General features: G+C 58.0%; 2 protein-coding genes across 14 annotated transcripts in view; one reads left to right on the top strand and one right to left on the bottom strand.

Moving 5' to 3' along the window:
• Nucleotides 1-1,483, top strand: part of LOC125354684 (RAP1 GTPase activating protein) — a 61,368-nt gene extending 59,885 nt beyond the window's left edge. For 9 of the 10 annotated variants that reach the window (XM_048350440.1, XM_048350441.1, XM_048350432.1 and 6 more), the window contains 4 exons: nucleotides 403-505; nucleotides 747-850; nucleotides 1,034-1,071; nucleotides 1,293-1,483. In XM_048350440.1, the coding sequence (XP_048206397.1) occupies nucleotides 403-505; nucleotides 747-850; nucleotides 1,034-1,042 (216 nt within the window). In that variant the 3' untranslated portion in view covers nucleotides 1,043-1,071; nucleotides 1,293-1,483. The remainder of the gene's footprint in view (nucleotides 1-402; nucleotides 506-746; nucleotides 851-1,033; nucleotides 1,072-1,292) is intronic. The other variant, XM_048350433.1, reaches the window with a different exon arrangement.
• A 14,569-nt stretch (nucleotides 1,484-16,052) lies between these two features.
• The window catches only part of Alpl (alkaline phosphatase, biomineralization associated), a 52,207-nt gene continuing 51,211 nt past the window's right edge, over nucleotides 16,053-17,048 (bottom strand). For all 4 annotated transcript variants that reach the window (XM_048350443.1, XM_048350444.1, XM_048350445.1 and 1 more), the window contains one exon: nucleotides 16,053-17,041. In XM_048350443.1, coding sequence (XP_048206400.1) covers nucleotides 16,776-17,041 — 266 coding nt within the window. In that variant the 3' untranslated portion in view covers nucleotides 16,053-16,775. The remainder of the gene's footprint in view (nucleotides 17,042-17,048) is intronic.

Here is a 17,048-nt window from a genome sequence, read left to right as displayed (position 1 = left end):
TCCCTGGTCTCACCTTCTCCTGCAAGCTTTCCCTTGTTTTTCTGGTCTGGGAGTGATAGCAGCCCAGAGCCCTGCGTGGCTGGCACCTTGTGTTATTCCTTCTGTGCACGCCTGCCCCTTGCCTGGCTCTGTTCTGGAACTGCAAAGAGCAGAGTAGCCCGAGCCTTCCCGCCCCCTCCCCCCTCACAGTTGTGGGGCTGCGCATAGCCTGGCCTCCCAATGCTTCAGGCTCCCCAAGGGCAGGGCCTGGGCCCACAAGACTGCACAGGAGTGAGCGTGTGTTCAGTAGATGAGCGGAGGGGCGTACCCCTGCTCTACCCCGCCCTCCTGTGCCCGCCCTGGAGCTCGGTTCTCAGGAAGCCAGGGCCCTCTGTGACTGGGGCTGATCTCCCGCCTCCCCAGGAGAGCGTGTCATCTTCGGGAACCCCCCACAAGCGGGACTCCTTCCTCTATAGCACGTGGCTGGAGGACAGCGTCAGCACCACGAGCGGGGGCAGCTCCCCAGGTAGGGTGCCAGCCATTCCTGGGTGGGAGGGGGCAGTGCAGAGGGCAGGGACTGCCCATACCCAGGGGGGACGGGGGGGACCAGTGTCCTGGACAGTTTTGTGTCAGAGGACAGGGGTGGCGAGGAGCTGAGTTGAGTACACGGTCCCTAGGGGAGGGACTGGGTGGGGCCCAGAGCCCTGGTGCCAAGTGCCTGTCCCTGAGCAGCTCCAGCGAGTGGTTCTCCCTTGCCCCCTTCCCAGGCCCCTCGCGGTCACCCCATCCAGACGCGGGCAAGTCAGGAGACCCCGCATGTCCTGAGATCAAGATCCAGCTGGAAGCCTCTGAGCAGCCCTCGCCCCCACTGGTAGGAGCAGAAGCCCCCCGGGGGTGGGGGGGGAGCCCCGCGGGAGGGCGGCAGGCTGTGGGTCAGGTGTCCAGGGAGCCTGGTGCCCGGGAGGGCCGGGCACACCCGGTAACATGTGCCTCCCTGTCTCCTGCCTGCCCTTTCCCTGTCCTCCCCCCTCCCCTTGGCCATCTCTCCGCACAGGGCTGCTAGCCGGCCACCTGCAGGAAGGTAGACCGAAGGTCAGCTGCATGGGCTGGGCACGGGTGGGGGCTTCCCTGGGTGAGGGGTGAATCCCCTGCCTAGGTTTCCTTGTCCTGCAGCGGGGCTCGTGATGCTGCCGAGGTGCTGGGAGGACTCGGTGGGCCTGAGGGGCTTGATGGGCCTGGGGCAGTAGAGGGTGGACGGGCCGAGGCCAGCCTCTGAAGGCGGCCCTCCCACCTGCTGTCCCCTCTCCCTGCAGATGAGGCCACAGAAGCACAAGGTGAAGATGTTGTGCCACGCCCAGGCCCTGGGCTCCCGGCCGCCCCAGCCTCCCCTCAGCCCACCCACCTGGGCTGTCTCTGCAGGGCGGAGCCACCCCGAGCTGGGAGTGGGGCGCTGCTGGCATCATCCCCACCCCGGGCTGGGGGCTGGGCTGGGAGAGGGATCAGTCGGTTGGCTCTAGACTGCGGGTCTGGCATGACGCCTCCCTGGGCATCTCGGGTCCCTGTGGAGTCCGGAGCAGTGGGAGGAGAGGAAGAGCCCTCCACAGGAGCTGCGGATGGGCAGGTGTGGAGCGAGCCCTGGGCTGGAGGCGCTGGCTTCTGGGCTAGGGTCTGCTGTGGCATCTGCTGAGAATGGCCGAGGTTCTGCCACAGGTAGCTGAAGACTGATTTGCACCAGCCCCAGCACGGTTACTTCTCCCCTGTGGGTCCCCGTGAGCCCAGCCCCCTTCCTGAGGTCCTTGAGACCCCAGGCGGGCTAAGGGGCTGGGAGCTGGCTGGGCCCACTGCCTCTCCTGGACCTGCCAGCTCTGCCACCGTTCTGCCGAGTCCCTGTCCACTGCCTACACGGGACAGGCCAGGGCCCCTTTGGGGAGGGGACAGCCCTGGCCTCTCAGCCAGCACTCAGCTTAACCCCATCACCACGCTCCTGGCCACTCTGGGCTGAGGGGTCTCAGTGGGCCCTGAGTTCAGGTCTTGCCACCCTTGCCCACCCCCCACCCCTGAGGAGGAGCCCGCCAGGCACAGCTGCTGTGAGCCCGTGTCGTTGTGTGAGTCCTCCCACACTGTAGGTGCCACGCCAAAGGCCAGCCCCCGTGGCCATGTGTGTCAGTAACAGTTGTACAAAATAAATTCTATTTATCGCTATTGTACCTGGCGTGGGGCCTGGCTTTGTGTGACCCTTGTCCACACTGACCCCAGATGTGTCCAGGGTCAGTCAGGTGGACAGGCCAGCCTGTCCTGTCCGAGCTGCTGAGTGTGGATCACCTCCAAGGCCCAGCCCCGGGGTCTGTGGCTGCCAGCCGTGGCTCCCCACCACTGCCCTGGCCTTTCCCCCACCTCACTCACCTGGCTTTGGAGTTGGGCAGACCTGCGTTTAAATCCAGGCAACTTCTCTTCTGAGCCTGTGGTGTTGGGAACTGTTCTTCTGAGCCTCTGTGCTGCTTTCTGGAAATAAGAGCAAGTGAGCTGGTGCACACAAACCTGGTTCGCCATAGCTCCTGTTACCCGTGGCCTCCTTTCTGATAGTGACTGTGAGGATTTCCCTCCGGTGGCCACCAGGGGTCCCCACGGGATCACTAAGTGGGACAGCAGTCAGGCAGGGCCTGGGATGAGCAGGGCAAAGTCCAACACAGGACACTAAAGGGCCAAGCACGCTGAGGTGGGCAGCCAGGGGCTTGCGTGGGTGGGGAGTGTCCCTACGGGGAGGAAATGTGCAGGCATGAGCCTGGACTGGGGAGGGAACAGTGACAGAGGGGACTAGGAGATGGGCAGGAGGAGTTCAGAGGCCAGATGGCCTTGCATGCCATGCCCAGGGCTTTACGCTAAGGACAGTGGGGAACCATAGAAAGACTCAACAGCTGGCCAAGGCTAGGCCAAGGCTGGGCAGGGGTGGCAGAGGGAGGAAGGGACCAAAGAGACAGTACTGGGTGTTGGGGACTCAGTTTTGGCCTTGGTGGGGGAAGGGCGCCAAGAGCGAAACGCTGCCCTTCCCCCAGCCCTGGGACAGTGTGGGAGGGAGCCCCTCCCACCTTCTGGCCTCAACCGGAAAAGAATCCCCCCCGCCCCTGGGGGGCGAACACGTGCGTGCCACCATGATAGGGTTGTCCCGCCCACAAAGGAAGTTTCATGACATCACCTGATGGACATGGTCTTTAGCCTGTGACTGGCCTTTTGGCCAGCCCCCTTTCTTTCCCGCCATTACCTCTATATAAGTCCCTTTCCCTATTAAAGATTTTGAGACTCATTCAACCATCCAGCCGTCTCCCCATTATCTTTGGCCTGCGGTTCCTGACACATTATGGGGGCCGAGGAAGGGATTTCGGCATCCCACTTCAGCTTAGGGCTGTCCGGTAAGGACACGCCTTACTCCTTCTGCCGGTATGAGGGGTAGGGCGGAGTTTCTTCCATAAAATCGAGGTTCAGGCATTTTCCCCCGGAGATGCGGGGGGAAGGGGTCCTCGAGACCCCGACATTGGAACATCTCCTCCGGGGAAGGGAGGAGAAGGGGTCCTCAGAGATCCCGACACTGGGGACAGAGGGTGGTAGGTGGCGGGGCGTGGGAAGCAGGAGTGACTGGCTGAAGGAAGGGATGATGGGCTGTGCAGCAGGAGGAGGACATGAGAGGACCCCCAGAAGTCCAGCCTGAGTGTTTGGGGCGGGGGACTCTCCTCTGGGAGTGGACCACGGGAAGAACAGGTTTTGAGAGTGGGTAAGGGACATTAAATTTGGGGGTAAGTCTGGAACTGAGCTCCAAGGGGTCAGTCGGTACTGACCTCCAGATAGCTAGCTAGCTAGGCCCCCTGGGCCCCCAGGATCAGATGCTGAGAGCGTCCTGGGGCTCCCCTGTGACCCTCAGAGGCTCCTGGGCCACCCAAGGCCCATGACTCACACCCACACCCAGCTCTGCCCAGCAGGGTTTGGCTCCAGGCTGCCTGGCTCGGGGCTCCCATTCCCTAGTAGCGTCTTCGCCGTTCCCCAGGCCAGCACCCCTCAGCCTGCGGTGGTCTCCCCTCTGTGGTGCCCTGTGCTGCAGCCTCCCCTCCACCCCCAGGGCCACAGCGGCCGCAGCAGTCAGCGGCCAGCTTCTTGGCTGTCGGCTGAGTTCATTCATCTAATGATGTTGGCTGTCTGGGCCACCACTTCCTCCTCTGCCCAGCAGGGATGCCAGCGGCCCTGCCTGGTTGGTACCTGGTATGGGGGGGGAGGTCAGTGGGCACAGCCTCACTGAGTTATCGATGCAGCTAGAGATGCAGTGGCTCATGAAGACAGAGGGGTGTGATTCATCTTTTTTTTTTTTTTTGTCAGTCCTGGGGCTTGAACTCGGCCTGGGCGCTGTCCCTGAGCTCTTCAGCTCAAGGCTAGCACTCTACCACTTGAGTCACAGCACCACTTCCGGTCTTCTGATGGCTAATTGCAGATCAGAGTCTCATGGACTTTCCTGCTGGGGCTGGCTTTGAACCACTATCCGCAGATCTCAGCCTCCCGCATAGCTAGAATCACAGGCGTGAGCCACTGGCGCCCAGCTGCCATTCATCTTTAGCAGCGATCCTGTTAACAACCCTCCAGGGAGGTGAATCATTTCTAGTTGGAACCTACAGCGCACTATGTGCAGGACACAAACAAGGACCAGGCCAGCACGGATGTGTAGACCCGAGGCTTGGGAATGATTGGCGGGCAGACGCCTCCCTGAGCTCCAATGTCCTGGGTTTCCAGCCCTTTCCACAGAACTGCCCCACAGCAGAGGGCCTGGCTGGGGTGGAGAAAGGTGGGCAGCTAGGCAAGCAGGACCGCCCCCGCCCCCCTCACTGGGCCATCCCTGGCCCAGCAGTAGGAAGGGAGGCCTCTGGACCACAGTCCAGACCAGCCCCCTGCTCCCTGGGCTCCAAGGTGGGGCCAGGGGAGGCTGGGGATACATCTGGCTACTGGGATCAAAGCACCCAGCACTGTTTCTCTTGTTCCTGTGCCAGTTCCGTGTCCGCACTGGGTTCTGAGGTAGAGAGGGCGAGCCAGGACACCATCCTAAGGCTGGGCTTGGGCGAGGGGCACAGGCTCCGGGAAGTACCAGGCTCTGTTTGAAATAACCCTGGTAGTGGAAACAGCTGCTAGATGTTTCTTCAGATGCAAGAGAAGGAGCCAGTGCGGGTGCCTGGCTGATGTGCCATCTCATCGCCCTGTCCTCCAGCTGGGACCTCCTTACCCTCCATCTGTCTCTTCCCCTGTGAAACTGGACAAGGTCCCTACCCATGGCCATGAGCTGGCCACCAGGCCTCTAGCTGTTTTGCATGGTACCTGTACCTGGCACAGAACCCATGATCCACAGGAGAGTTGCCTGCCCCCATGTGGACGGGATGTTGGTGGACATCCATAACCAGCCTTTGGTTGCCAGAGGTGGCCACAGGCCCAGCCGGCCCAGGGCCAGAGGCTGGGACCTGGATGTTCTCTTCTGCTCAGGCCACAGGGGGTGCTCAGCCAGAGACCCTGGAATGTGGACACCCCTCCCTCCTGCCCTGGGCCTGCCTTACCAAAGGGACAGCCCAGGACGGAGCCTCCTGAAATAACCAGAGCTGGTTAGCAAAGCTAATTTTAAAAGCCACTCTGGCTGCCCCATGGGTCCTTCTGGGAAGCCATGAATGTCCCTGTGTAAGCCCCTGGGAGGGGCTCGGAAGGACTCACACCCCAAAGCTGGACACCCCAAGCTGCTTCCCAAGGCTTGGGGCCAGAGCTGGGCTTCGGAGACCCAGGCTTCCCTCTGCCCCAATCCCCCCAGGCAAACCCTGGGCCTCTCTCTCAAGATTCTCCCATTGCTCTGGTGTCCTGAAGTAGCTAGGGGCGGGGGGCTTTAAGCCCCATCTCTCCATCTTGCCCTCGCCCCTCTGCCTTCATGCCTGTCTTTGATGCTTTTGGTCTCCCCTGCTAGGCCTCTGTCCACCTCTCTGGGCTCATCCCCCAGGAAGGAGGATGTACGCAACATTCTTCATGGTGCATAAGCTGGGGGGTACAGCCAGGGTGGGGGGGTCAGTGGTGGGTGGGGCCTACCTGGGGCCAAGGCTGCAGGTAGGCCTGGTGGGGAGGGAGGGCAACAGGCCTGAGGCCGAGAGGAGCTGTAAGCAGGCGGGCAGGGACCATGCCCAGGCTTGACCTGGGCCATCTGGCCCGGCTGGAGGCCAGCCGGAGGAATGAGTGCAGGGGGCAGGGCAGCCAGACTTGAGCAAATAGAAGCAGACGGTACCCAGTTAAATTTGAATGTCAGATAAACAAGGAATCATTTTTAGTTTAAGTATACCTCATACAATATTTGAGACATACTTATATAGCAAAAAAATGCTGCCTTGTTTACCTGACATTCCCATTGAACCGGGTGTCTTGTGTTTTACCTGGCAGCCCTGCCCGGGGTGGCTGAGGGAGCACGGGAGGCTTCTGGGGGGAGGCAGAGTCTGCAGCCCAGTCAGATGGGGGGCACCGCTCACCCAGAAGCCCTCAGTGTTCACGGGCAGGGACAGTCCTTGGGGACATGCTGTGACTGTAGTTGATGTCACCCCCCCCCCCAGTCTCAGAGCCAGCACATAGTGGGGGCTCCATAAATGTGTGTGGACTGAATGAAAATCAACCCATCCCTGTGAGGTAAAGGGGCCATGGCCGGAACGGGGCTCCAGCACCCTACCTCTAAAAATTTCTGGGAGCCATTTGGAATGTTCAGCCATGAGGATCCTAAACCCTGAAAGTTGGGGGACCCTTGTTTCTTGGGAGATGAGATTTGGACTGTTACCTCATGGCCCATTGATCTCTGTGGCCTTCCTAGAACAGGGCAAGTAGAGCGAGGCCTGGAGGCCTTGCAAACCTTCCCAAGACCAAGTCCCTTAAACAGTGTTTCCATCCACCCACTCATTCATCCACCTTCCCATTCATCCACCTACCAGTCCACCCACCAACTATCATCCACCCACCCATTCACCTGTCTATCCATGCATCCACCTGCTCACTCATGCATCCACCCACCTAACCATCCATGCATCCATCCAGTCATTCACCCATCTACCCATTCATCCACCTCCCCACCCATCCATCTCCCCACCCATCCATCCATCCATCTTTACATCCATGCATCCATCTGCTCACTCATCCATCCACCCATTCATCCATCTACCCACCCACCCATCCATCCATCCATCCATCCATCCATCTTTACACCCATGCATCCATCCAGTCATTCACCCATCTACCCATTCATCCACCTCCCCACCCATCCATCCATCTTTACATCCATGCATCCATCTGCTCACTCATCCATCCACCCATATAACTATCCGTGCATCCATCCTTCATCTATCCACCTACCTATCCATCCACCCATCCATCCATCCAACCATCCACCTACCCATTCATCCATCTATACATCACTCATTCCTCCACCTACCCATTCATCCATTTGCCCACTTATCCACCCACCTATGACACATCCACCTGACATTATTCACCCACCCACCCACCATTCATCCAGGCATCAGTTCATCCATGCATCCAGTCATCCATCCATTCACCCATCCTCCTACCCCATGTGCCCATTCATCCATCCATCCTCTTGCTGACTCAATTTCCCTTTGCTGAGGTGAGTTCCCCTACCTGCCTGGGCCTCCTGCCAAAGGGCATGGGCAGTTCATCCAGCCCTGCTGGGACACCCATGGTGCCTCTGGCACTGCTGCTGCTCCCTGGGGGAGAACAGGGGCCAGTGCAGCCTGTGACCACACTAGGAAACCTGCCTTCTCTGGGGACTGTAGCCATCGTAGCCCTAGCGCTTTTTTTCAGGGCAGGCCATGGGCTCCATTAGATCCTGTGCTTCTAGATGCCACAGTAAGTTCTTCCGAGAAAGCGAAGGGTGGGACAGAGCTTAGGGTTCAGCTCTCTTCACCTGCATGGTGAGTAGCCTGGATCTTCCTGCTTTGCTTTGCCCAGAGTGTAGTGAGGGGGCAGGGCTGGACACCTCTAGGCCCTGGACGGGCCTCTGTGTGTCATCCTGTTAGGAACGTTTTAGCGCTGAGCCTATAATCACATCTGTCCGGGGAAGAACTAACCCAGCGTTTCTTTAAATTGGGCTCTAATTGTGGCTTTTAGTGGAGTCAGATGGGCCCCCATGCCCCCAGCTGGTGTGAATCAGTGAGGTTGTCCTGGCCTGCCCTGCCAGGCCCAGGACCCCCCAGGGCCTGTCCTGGCTCCCAAGGAGCCAACAATGGGGCCAGGGCGGTCTAATGTCTCCCAAGGACCTGCCGTGCCCCCGGCTGGCTTGGGCACTTCATATCCAGGGGACTGTGTCATCTTACCCTGTGAGCCAGGGCTTCTGGTGACTTTTTTTTGGTAAAGGAAGAAAAAGACACAAGATCAGTCCCTCCAGCTGAACTTGGGCACAGCAAAGCGTAGATGTGAACCCAGCTCTGCCTGATTCCAGGGCTTCGCTCTAGCCTTGAAGCTGAGCAGATGCGTATCTCAGCCCAAACCTCTCTCCAAGGGTCCAGAGAGGTGACCAGGACCAGCCGAGTCCCCATCACAGCCTTTTCCATCCACCATGTCTGCTTGCAGCTGTCTGCCCCTTCCTCCCCTCTGCCTTTCCTGCACTGCTACCCTCCTGCCCCCAGAGTGGGGCTGTATGCCAACCCCCCAGCCCCCTGCCCATCCTCCAGAGCTGGGGTCAGGCCTGGGAGTGAGTGGGGTGTGGGTGGTGGAGCCGGGTCGCTCCCTCCTCGGGCAGGCGAGGAGCCTGCGGTTCCCTGTTTGTTCTGGAGATCCCAGCCGCTTCCCCAAGGAGACAGCCAGTGGTTCCCAGGCCACAGCCCCTCAGGCGGAGCCAGACCACGGCTGGCCAGCCTGGGAGTGCTGCCCACCGGCCCCGCCAGGCTCCACCAGGCCCTGGCGCTGGGTGGTCTGGGTAGCAGCCAGGGAGGCCTTGGTCCTGGCCACAGACAGGGCAGGAGCCATGGCCAGAGCCAGGCTTAGGACTGTCCTGTGGGGACCCAGAAGAGTCCCGAAGGCCGGGGATGGGCTGGACATGGGCAATGGCAGGCATGGGGTGGGGTGTCTAGGAGGGGCGACTAGGCCCCCATTCTTGGGGCTGGGGATCTCAAGAAGAGACTCATCTCTCTTCAGGAGTGTTGCTGACAGTTATGACACAGTCCACGGTGACTCTCACTGGAGTCCACCTCAGAGGGGCTGGAATGGTCAGGACTGGCTCCAGCCCCATCTCCTCTGGGTCTCAGTTTCTCCATATACACAATAGGCAGGAACAGGACTCCATGCCTGGCAGGGCCTCCGGCTGGGCAGCTGGGAATGGAGTAGGCAGCTCAAGCTAGAAGGGTCTCCATTGTTTCCAAGTTTATTCTCAGAGGCTTCTCCGTGTCCTGTGTCAGGTTGGTATCAACACCCCCCCGACCTCCTCCAAAGCCTTCTCTGGGGGGGCTGAGCACCCCTTGGAGTGGGAGGGGCTCCTGTGGGTTCTAGGGGCAGACAAACCAGAACCCCTGCTCTCTGTGACCTTGGCTAAGTCGCTGTCTGTCTGCTCCCAACTCTAAATGTCCCCCACCCCGTGGCTCTGTCTGCCAGCTGTGCCCCCAGCTGCTCCACCCCATGCCCAGGGCTCCTCCACCCTCAGGGGACCCATTCGTCCCCCCCAATCTGCTTCCCATGTCCATAAATGGCAACCAGGCCAAAACCTTGGGGTGGGGGCGGAGGGGATTCCTGGGTTTCTTGTCCATTCCACTCCCCGCATCCCCAAACACGCCTGGGCTCCGCTCCCTCCTGACACCGACCCTCTGGGCCTGGACTAAGCCACTGCTACTTCCAGCCCCACAGCAGAAAGGCTTCCGGCCTGCGTGGGAGCCCAGACCAATGCCCCAAAGCATGAGTGGTCACGTCTCTCCATGCTTCTAACTATTCAAGGCATGCAGGCCCCTAGTGTGCCCCTAGTGCTGTCCCGCACCCCTGTCCCCCTCTGCTGGGTTCCAAACACTTCATCTTGCTGGCATCTTCCTTGCCCCCTCCCTGTCATGATCAGATTCACCCTCCCTGAGCTTGCGGGCTTGGCTGGTCAGCTTTGTGCTACCCATTTTGGAGATGGAGTTTCGTGGGCTTCTCTCCTCAGGCTGGCTTCAAATCTCAAGCCTCCAGATCGCAGCCTAGCTTCGCTTACAGGTGTGAGCCCAGACACCTAGCCTTCCTTTCTAGGAAGCTTATTCTCACCTGCCATGTTTCCCTTCAATGGGGCAAGTTGTCCTCCACATTTTTACAGAGCCACCATCTGGCTAGTTGGGTCTCAACTCAAATGTCCCCAACTACCAGGTGTAGTAGGAGCCCAGTCACCCTGATTTTCTGATCTATCAAAAGGTTTCAGTGATAGCCCCCCCTCCAGAGGGTGGAAGAACTAGCGGCAGGGAGGCGGTGCAAGGGCTCTGTGAACAGGGGCTGGGAACCTGTGACTCCTTGAACCAGTTGCTGACCTTGGTCAGGAGGCCAGGAGGCCAGGAGGACCTTTGCTGAAGGTGGGGAGGGAGGGGGCTCCCCAGCCACTGCCCTGTGTGACTTCAACTTGGTGTCTGACCCTCTCTGAGCTGCCTTTCTTCCCGGACTAAAGAAGCCCATTTCAGTCCTGAGCCTTATGCAGGTATGTGTGTGTGGAGGGGTGGAGGGAGAAGATCTGTGCCCCCAAAGACTCTCAAGAGACGGAGGTTCAGGGGAGACACAGGCCCCATCTGGTACCCAATCCTTCCAGGCTGAGCAGGTATTGGGGAGCAGTTGCCAGCTCCCTGCAGCCCCCTGCTTGGTAGGACAAGGGCTCCACCACAGGTGCCCAGCTCTAGGCCCTATGGACAGGACCCTAGCCAGCAACAGCCACCCCTCCCTACCACGTGTGCCCTTCCATCAGGGCTCGGCCCTCAGCCCCTTCTTGCATGGCTATGGTGAGTCCACTGAACAGGTGGCAGGGACAAGCCAGATGCTGCTCCAGGACTGCTAGCGCCCTCCACAGACACTGTGTGGGCCACTGGCTGCGGCTGGCCCTGTCCACCACCAGAGGACACACGGCGTGATGAAATCCTGGGCTCCACGTTGCTTGGCTCCGGGTCCTGGCTCGGGCCGTCCTCAGTGACTTCCGTTACGTGACTACATTTCTACTTCCCTTTGTTCATCTGCAAAATGGGGATAATAACAGCCCTGGCCTCCGAGGGCGGGTGTGGAGCATGAATCAGCGTGTGCTGTGGGCCACGTAGCGACAGTGCCTGGGACCCAGGGGACGTCAGGCTGGACATCACGTCCGCCATCGCGACTATGTTTGTGCGCCTTCACCACCAGGCGCCTAAACCTCAGGTCCACCAGGCAGGGGGAGGTGGCTCTGCTGGTTTGGTGACCCTAGCCTGGCCAGCTCTGGCTCTGCTGGTGCCCTGTGTGCCCACCCTATTTGAGAGCCACACAGAGACCACCCTGGGGAGCTGGGAAAGGGCCCGGTGCCATGTTCCCGGCAGGACAAGCATGATGAGATGGCCCAAAGGAAGCCACACAGGAACCCCAGCCCAAATCCTCTTCTGAGCCCTTAATCCTTTCCCTCAGATCAGGGGCTGGATCTCGGTGGGTGGTCTTCAGTGGAGTTTCGGTGGGGTTAATTATAAACGCTGCCGTCTGGGGCTCACCCCACTCCATCGCGGGGCTCGCAGGGGGCACGCTCGGGAGCCCACACTTTTGTGGCTGGTAGGGCTGGGTGGTTTTCCTCGGGGAGATTATCACCTCTGAAGCGAAGGGCGAAGGTGGATTTGCAGACCTGAGTTTGACTTCTCGCTGTCAGCTGCAGGCTGTGGGGTCTGCAGTGGGCTCCACGCCCTCCCCGTCAAGCCTCAATTTTCCATCTGTCAGTGGGAGGAAAATCTGACCGCCTCACAGGATGCTGAGGGGGGCCTTGCCAACTTATCTGGGGAGCTTGGTTCAGGGTATGGACCATAGGAACGCAGCTGCCTCCTGCAGTCCATCTTGGGCCATTTGGTTTTAGAATGACCGGTCCCTAAGTGAGCTGATCTGGCTTCCTTTTTCTTTTTTAAAATCCATGGCCTGGACACTGTCCCTTAGCTCTTTTTGCCCAAGGCTGGTATTCCACCACTTGAGCCACAGCTCTAATTCCAGCTTTTGGGTGGCTAATTGGAGATAAGAGTCTCATGGACTTTCCTACCTGGGCTGGCTTTGAACCACAGTCCTCAAGTCTCCGCTTCCAGAGTCACTAGGATTTTAAGTGTGAGTCACCGGTGCCCAGCTTCCTTCTAACGTTCTAGAATGGCCTCTGAGGTTCTCCTGCCTGTGTCTACCAGCTCAACTCTCCCCCATGCTTCCTTCTCAATCCCCCCTGCCCCTCGCATCCTACCCCCCCCCCCGCCAGCCTCAGCCTGGGCACTGTCTTCTTTGCCTGTCACCCTGTGCCTGCTTCTCTTGCTCCCTTTCCTGCCCACAGCTCTTTGCCTCCCACACACGGGGTGGGCTCTGGTGGGCTCTGTCATGAGATAGGAGCTGGAGCACAGAGTCTGGGCTTGTTCCTTGTTCCCTGCTCTTTCCCATGCCCAGCACCAACCCCCCCCCCCCCCCGCACAGAGCTGAAGGATCTTGTGATGGAATACAGGAGGGAGGTGAACAGGGGAGTCCCACCCCCTTGCTGGGCAGCCGTCTTCAACACGAACTGACCACTGTCCTGTAGGAATCTGAGGACTTACTTCTAGCTGCATCTTTCAAAAAGAATCCACAAATATTCCAGGGTTCCACTTGATCTTAGCCAAAAGGCTGAGAAGCGCTAAATGATCTCAACATTTTAAGGACATAGTGAAGGGCCCATGGCTGGGGAGTGTGTGCGAGATTGTTTCCTGATCATCAGCAGCGCTGACTCCTTGAGCAAGGGGTTTTGCCCCCCAGGAACCTAGTGAGTGGGAAAATCCACAAGATGCCTATCCCAGTTAACCTCCCAGAGATGATCTCAAATGCCTCACAATGCTCAGGGAAGCCCCACTGCAGAGTATCTGGTTTCTAGTGTCAGTGGTGCCAAGCATGAGAACCAGTCAGAAACTACATTTCCCAGCCTCCTTTGCGCCTAGGTGGGCTTTTGAACAAGTCTTCCCAATGGACTTGGAGTGGGCATGGTGAAGGCCTAGAGAGAAGTGGTTCTTGGCTCTCCCATGGGAGCACTGGTCAGACAGAAGGGCTGTGGAACACTCAGAGGAGGAGGCAGAGCTGCAGGAGGAAAGAGCCAGGGTCCTAGCCCCTCCTAGACAGGGGCCCTACCTGATGGTTGAGATACAAATGGACTCTGACACTGGGTATGATGCTGCACAGCTGAAATCCCAGCCCTTAGGAGGCTAAGTTCAAGGCCAGCTGGAGCTACATTGTGAGTTCAGGTCCACCTGAGCTGCATGGCAAAATCTTATCAGGAATGAAGGAAGGAAAAGGGGAAGGAAGGAAAGAAAGAAAAAAGAAAGGAAGGAAAGAAGGAATGAATGAAGGAAAGAATGGAGAGGGGGAGGGAAGAAGGGATGCTTACTGTGAGAAATCATGAAGTTTCTAGATTTATCTGTAACAGATAGCTCATGTCTGCAGAGATAAACAGGGCTGTCTCCAGGACTAGAAGAAGATCGTCAGTTCATCTTTGGGCTTCCTCCTAAAACACCGCAGTGCAGGGGGACCCTTGTGCATGTGACTGGCTGACCACCACCCACGGTGCCCAGCTCCATGGCAATGAGTGTTGGGGCAGAAGCTGAGACCTCCTCCTAGGCCTGGCTCACATTGGACTCAGAGGCCCCAGCAGTGAAGGGAGCAGGGTAATGAGCGGCCCAGGAATGTACCTCACGGGATGCCTTGGGGCAGTGGAGGCCTGAGCATCATGGATGCTTTGGCTCTTGAAGGACACACCTGCCTATGGCTGCAGAATCTCCTCGTTCCCAGCGGTGCCCCCAGTCAGTGCTGTGTGGTGGACACTGTGCTAGGCAGAGGGTCAGGAACATTGACCTTGTCGGGGTCCAGAGGACCAAGAAAACCATAGAGCAGAGGTGTGGTTCTCATTGCTGACTCAGCCCAGCACAAGGCCTGGGCTTTCCCTCAGGCCCTTCAACGGGCAGGTGGGAGGGGCCAGTTCATTCTCCCTGCAACCCTTAGCCAATGAAGGACAAGAGTTGGGCAATATCAGTGTACCCGCACCTTGGGGGTTAACTGTACAGTGTATTCTTATGACATCCTGCGAGTCTTCAGAGGATGGAGCCCCAGTGCCTACCTACTGTGGCAGCCTGGTGAAGAACACTATCCTCCCTTTCCTGCCACTGCTCCTGCATGCCCCAACTTGTACTTCCCGGGCTCCTCTTACAAACAACTGATACTCAACACCTTTTCTGAGGTCTGCCTTTGGGGAAACCCAAGTCTGAGACACACCATATAGGGTTTGCATTTTTTTAAAGATCAACTGCTTAGCCAAGTGGGGGTGACTCAAGCATTTTATCCCAGCTGAGGGGAGATCAAGGGATCATCACTCAAGACCAGCTTGGTCCTAAGAGTTTGAGACTCCATCTCAACCAATGGCTGGGTGCGATGGAGTGCTTGCCATCTCAGCGACAAGGAGAAACACAAGTGGGAAGATCACAATCTAGACCAATGGGGGCATAGAGCAAGATCCCACCTGGAAAAGAGCCAACACAAGCAGGGAGTGGCAGAGTATATGTAGCTCAGGGGGGGTCAGGGCACTGCCAAACAAGGTCCTGAGTTCAAACCCTAGTACAACCAATAAAAAAGCCAAGTGCTTCTATGTGACCTTAAGGAACTCCTTGGGAAATAGTGGCACAGAGAGAGAGAGAGAGAGAGAGAGAGAGAGAGAGAGAGAGAGAGAGATTCAAGTTAAAGGTAGGTATCTATGCCAGTGCCTATGGATCATTTTTTTATTTTTTTAATCTGTCTTAGCTTATGCTTCCCTTTTTTGCCAGGACTATGAGAAATGTGCTGGAGGATTCACTTCGGACATTCTCATCTTCCTTCATTCACGTTTAATTGATGTGCACCATGCATGAGTCATTAGTATTTGTGGGGACTGGCGGGCAGGAGTTTGGAAATGGAGTGTAAACAGCAAAGGATGTCATTAAGCTCGGGAGCTTTGGAATGACAAATCTGGAGTGAAATCCTTGCTCCACCGGGGCCTGACAACCATGTCGCTGCCCACGCGCTTGCTGTCCTCATTGATGAATGTGAGCGATCGGCCTTTCCCCGCGAGGGTTCGGTGAAAAGAATCCACATGGCTCGCACAGCTCGGTGTGTTGGGAAAATGGGTGATGTGATTTGTTAGAAGCATCCTATCTCTCAGGGACTTTCTTTTTATTCTTTATGCCAATCCTGGGGGCTCCAACTCAGGGCCTGGGCACTGTCCCTGAGCAGTTTTTGCTCAAGACTAGGGTTCTAGTACTTGAGGCACTGCTCCACTTTCAGCTTTTTTAGTGGTTCATTGGAGAGAAGTCTCACCAACTTTATTGTTAGCTTTGAACCTTGATCTTCAGATCTCAGCCTCCTGAGTCCTTAGGATTATAGATTTCAGCCACCTGCACCTCACACCTCTTAGGGTCTTTCAAGAGGTACAAGAAGCAAACTTGGGGAGTTGCGTGTACCCACTGCCAGAAGCCATCCCGGGCTTAGCCCGCACATGTCCAGCTAGCAGAGTGTGTGTCCAGTACTTGCTGAGTGAGCAGCAAAGTGGGCCAGGGCACCTGGGATGGTTTGTGGATGCCATGAAGAAGGGGTGCATAGCCCTGGGGGTCCTCCTCACTGTAGGCTGGGGGTCCAGGGCATTATTTTCATCCCTCTCCCTCATTCCAGACATCAGGACACTGAGACACAAAGCCACTTGTCCATAACCAGCAGACACCGGCCATGCCTGCCCAGCCCCCTCTCCCAGCCCCCAGTCCAGTTCTTCCCCCAAAGAAACGAGCTTATTTCAGTCTCTTTCCCACTGACCACAAAGACGCAGCTCTCTCCTCAGAAATATTTGGAAAGTTTTATTTAAGTGTTTTGTGTTCCCTTTTAACCAACACCAAAAAGAGAAAGTTATTTTTTTGTTGTTGTTTTTTGTGCCTTTTTTTTTTTTGCCATTCCAAACAGGAGAGTCTCTTCAGACAGGAGCTGGCATGTGTGTTCAGAGCTGGGCAGTAGGTGCCCGCCAGGCTGCGCTTCCGGGCCTGGCCGCCCCAGGTGGACAGCCAGGCTCTCGCCGGCTTCCTGGGCTCCCAGCAGCCTTGCAGGGAGCGAGCGACTCCCCTCGTGAGAAGAGACCTGGATTTCCCTGCACAGAGGGCTGGGCTCGGGGTTCAGGGCAGAAGCATGGGGGCCGAGTGATTCCAGGAGGAGGAGGAGAATGGCATGGGAAGATCAGATCTGGAATGTTCCATGTCTGGAGAAGTATATTTGGTAGAAAAATAAGATGCTTTGAGAATTTCTGTAGTCTATGCTCTGTCTGTCCCCAGAAAAACCTACTCTGTTGGCCAACAGGAATGGGTCTGGGCCACACAGGAGTCCAGAGGGAGCAAGGCGGGTGGCAGACTTTGGTTCCTGGGCCCCTCAGGCCCCCAGTCGGGCAGCTACAGAGGCCGTGGAGACCTGGACCTCCCGCCTTTGAGGTGTGGGCTGCCAGTGATGGGCAGCACTGGGGGGGAGGGGGAGAGGCTGGCCATGTGTCTTGGGCTCATGGATGCCCGGGCCCTGGGCCCTCAGACCAGGCTGATGAGCAGCAGCAGCGCCAGCAGGAGCAGCAGGAGCCCTGGCGCGGGGCTGCCCGCCGCGCTCGCCCAGGCACAGTGGTCCAGGTTGGCCCCAATGCAGGAGGCGTATGCCATCACATGGGGGATGTAGTTCTGCTCGTGGACGCCGTGCAGCAGGTGCGCCATGGGGCCCTTGGCAAACACAGCCACGTCTTCCCCACCGTGGGTCTCGTGGCGCAGGGGCACAGCAGACTGGGCCTGGTAGTTGTTGTGAGCTACGGG

This window comes from Perognathus longimembris, chromosome 7, assembly GCF_023159225.1.
Source record: "Perognathus longimembris pacificus isolate PPM17 chromosome 7, ASM2315922v1, whole genome shotgun sequence".
NCBI classification, from domain to species: Eukaryota; Metazoa; Chordata; class Mammalia; order Rodentia; family Heteromyidae; genus Perognathus; species Perognathus longimembris.
The sequence above is the reverse complement of the archived record's forward strand: the minus strand, read 5'-3'. Positions and strand labels throughout refer to the sequence as shown.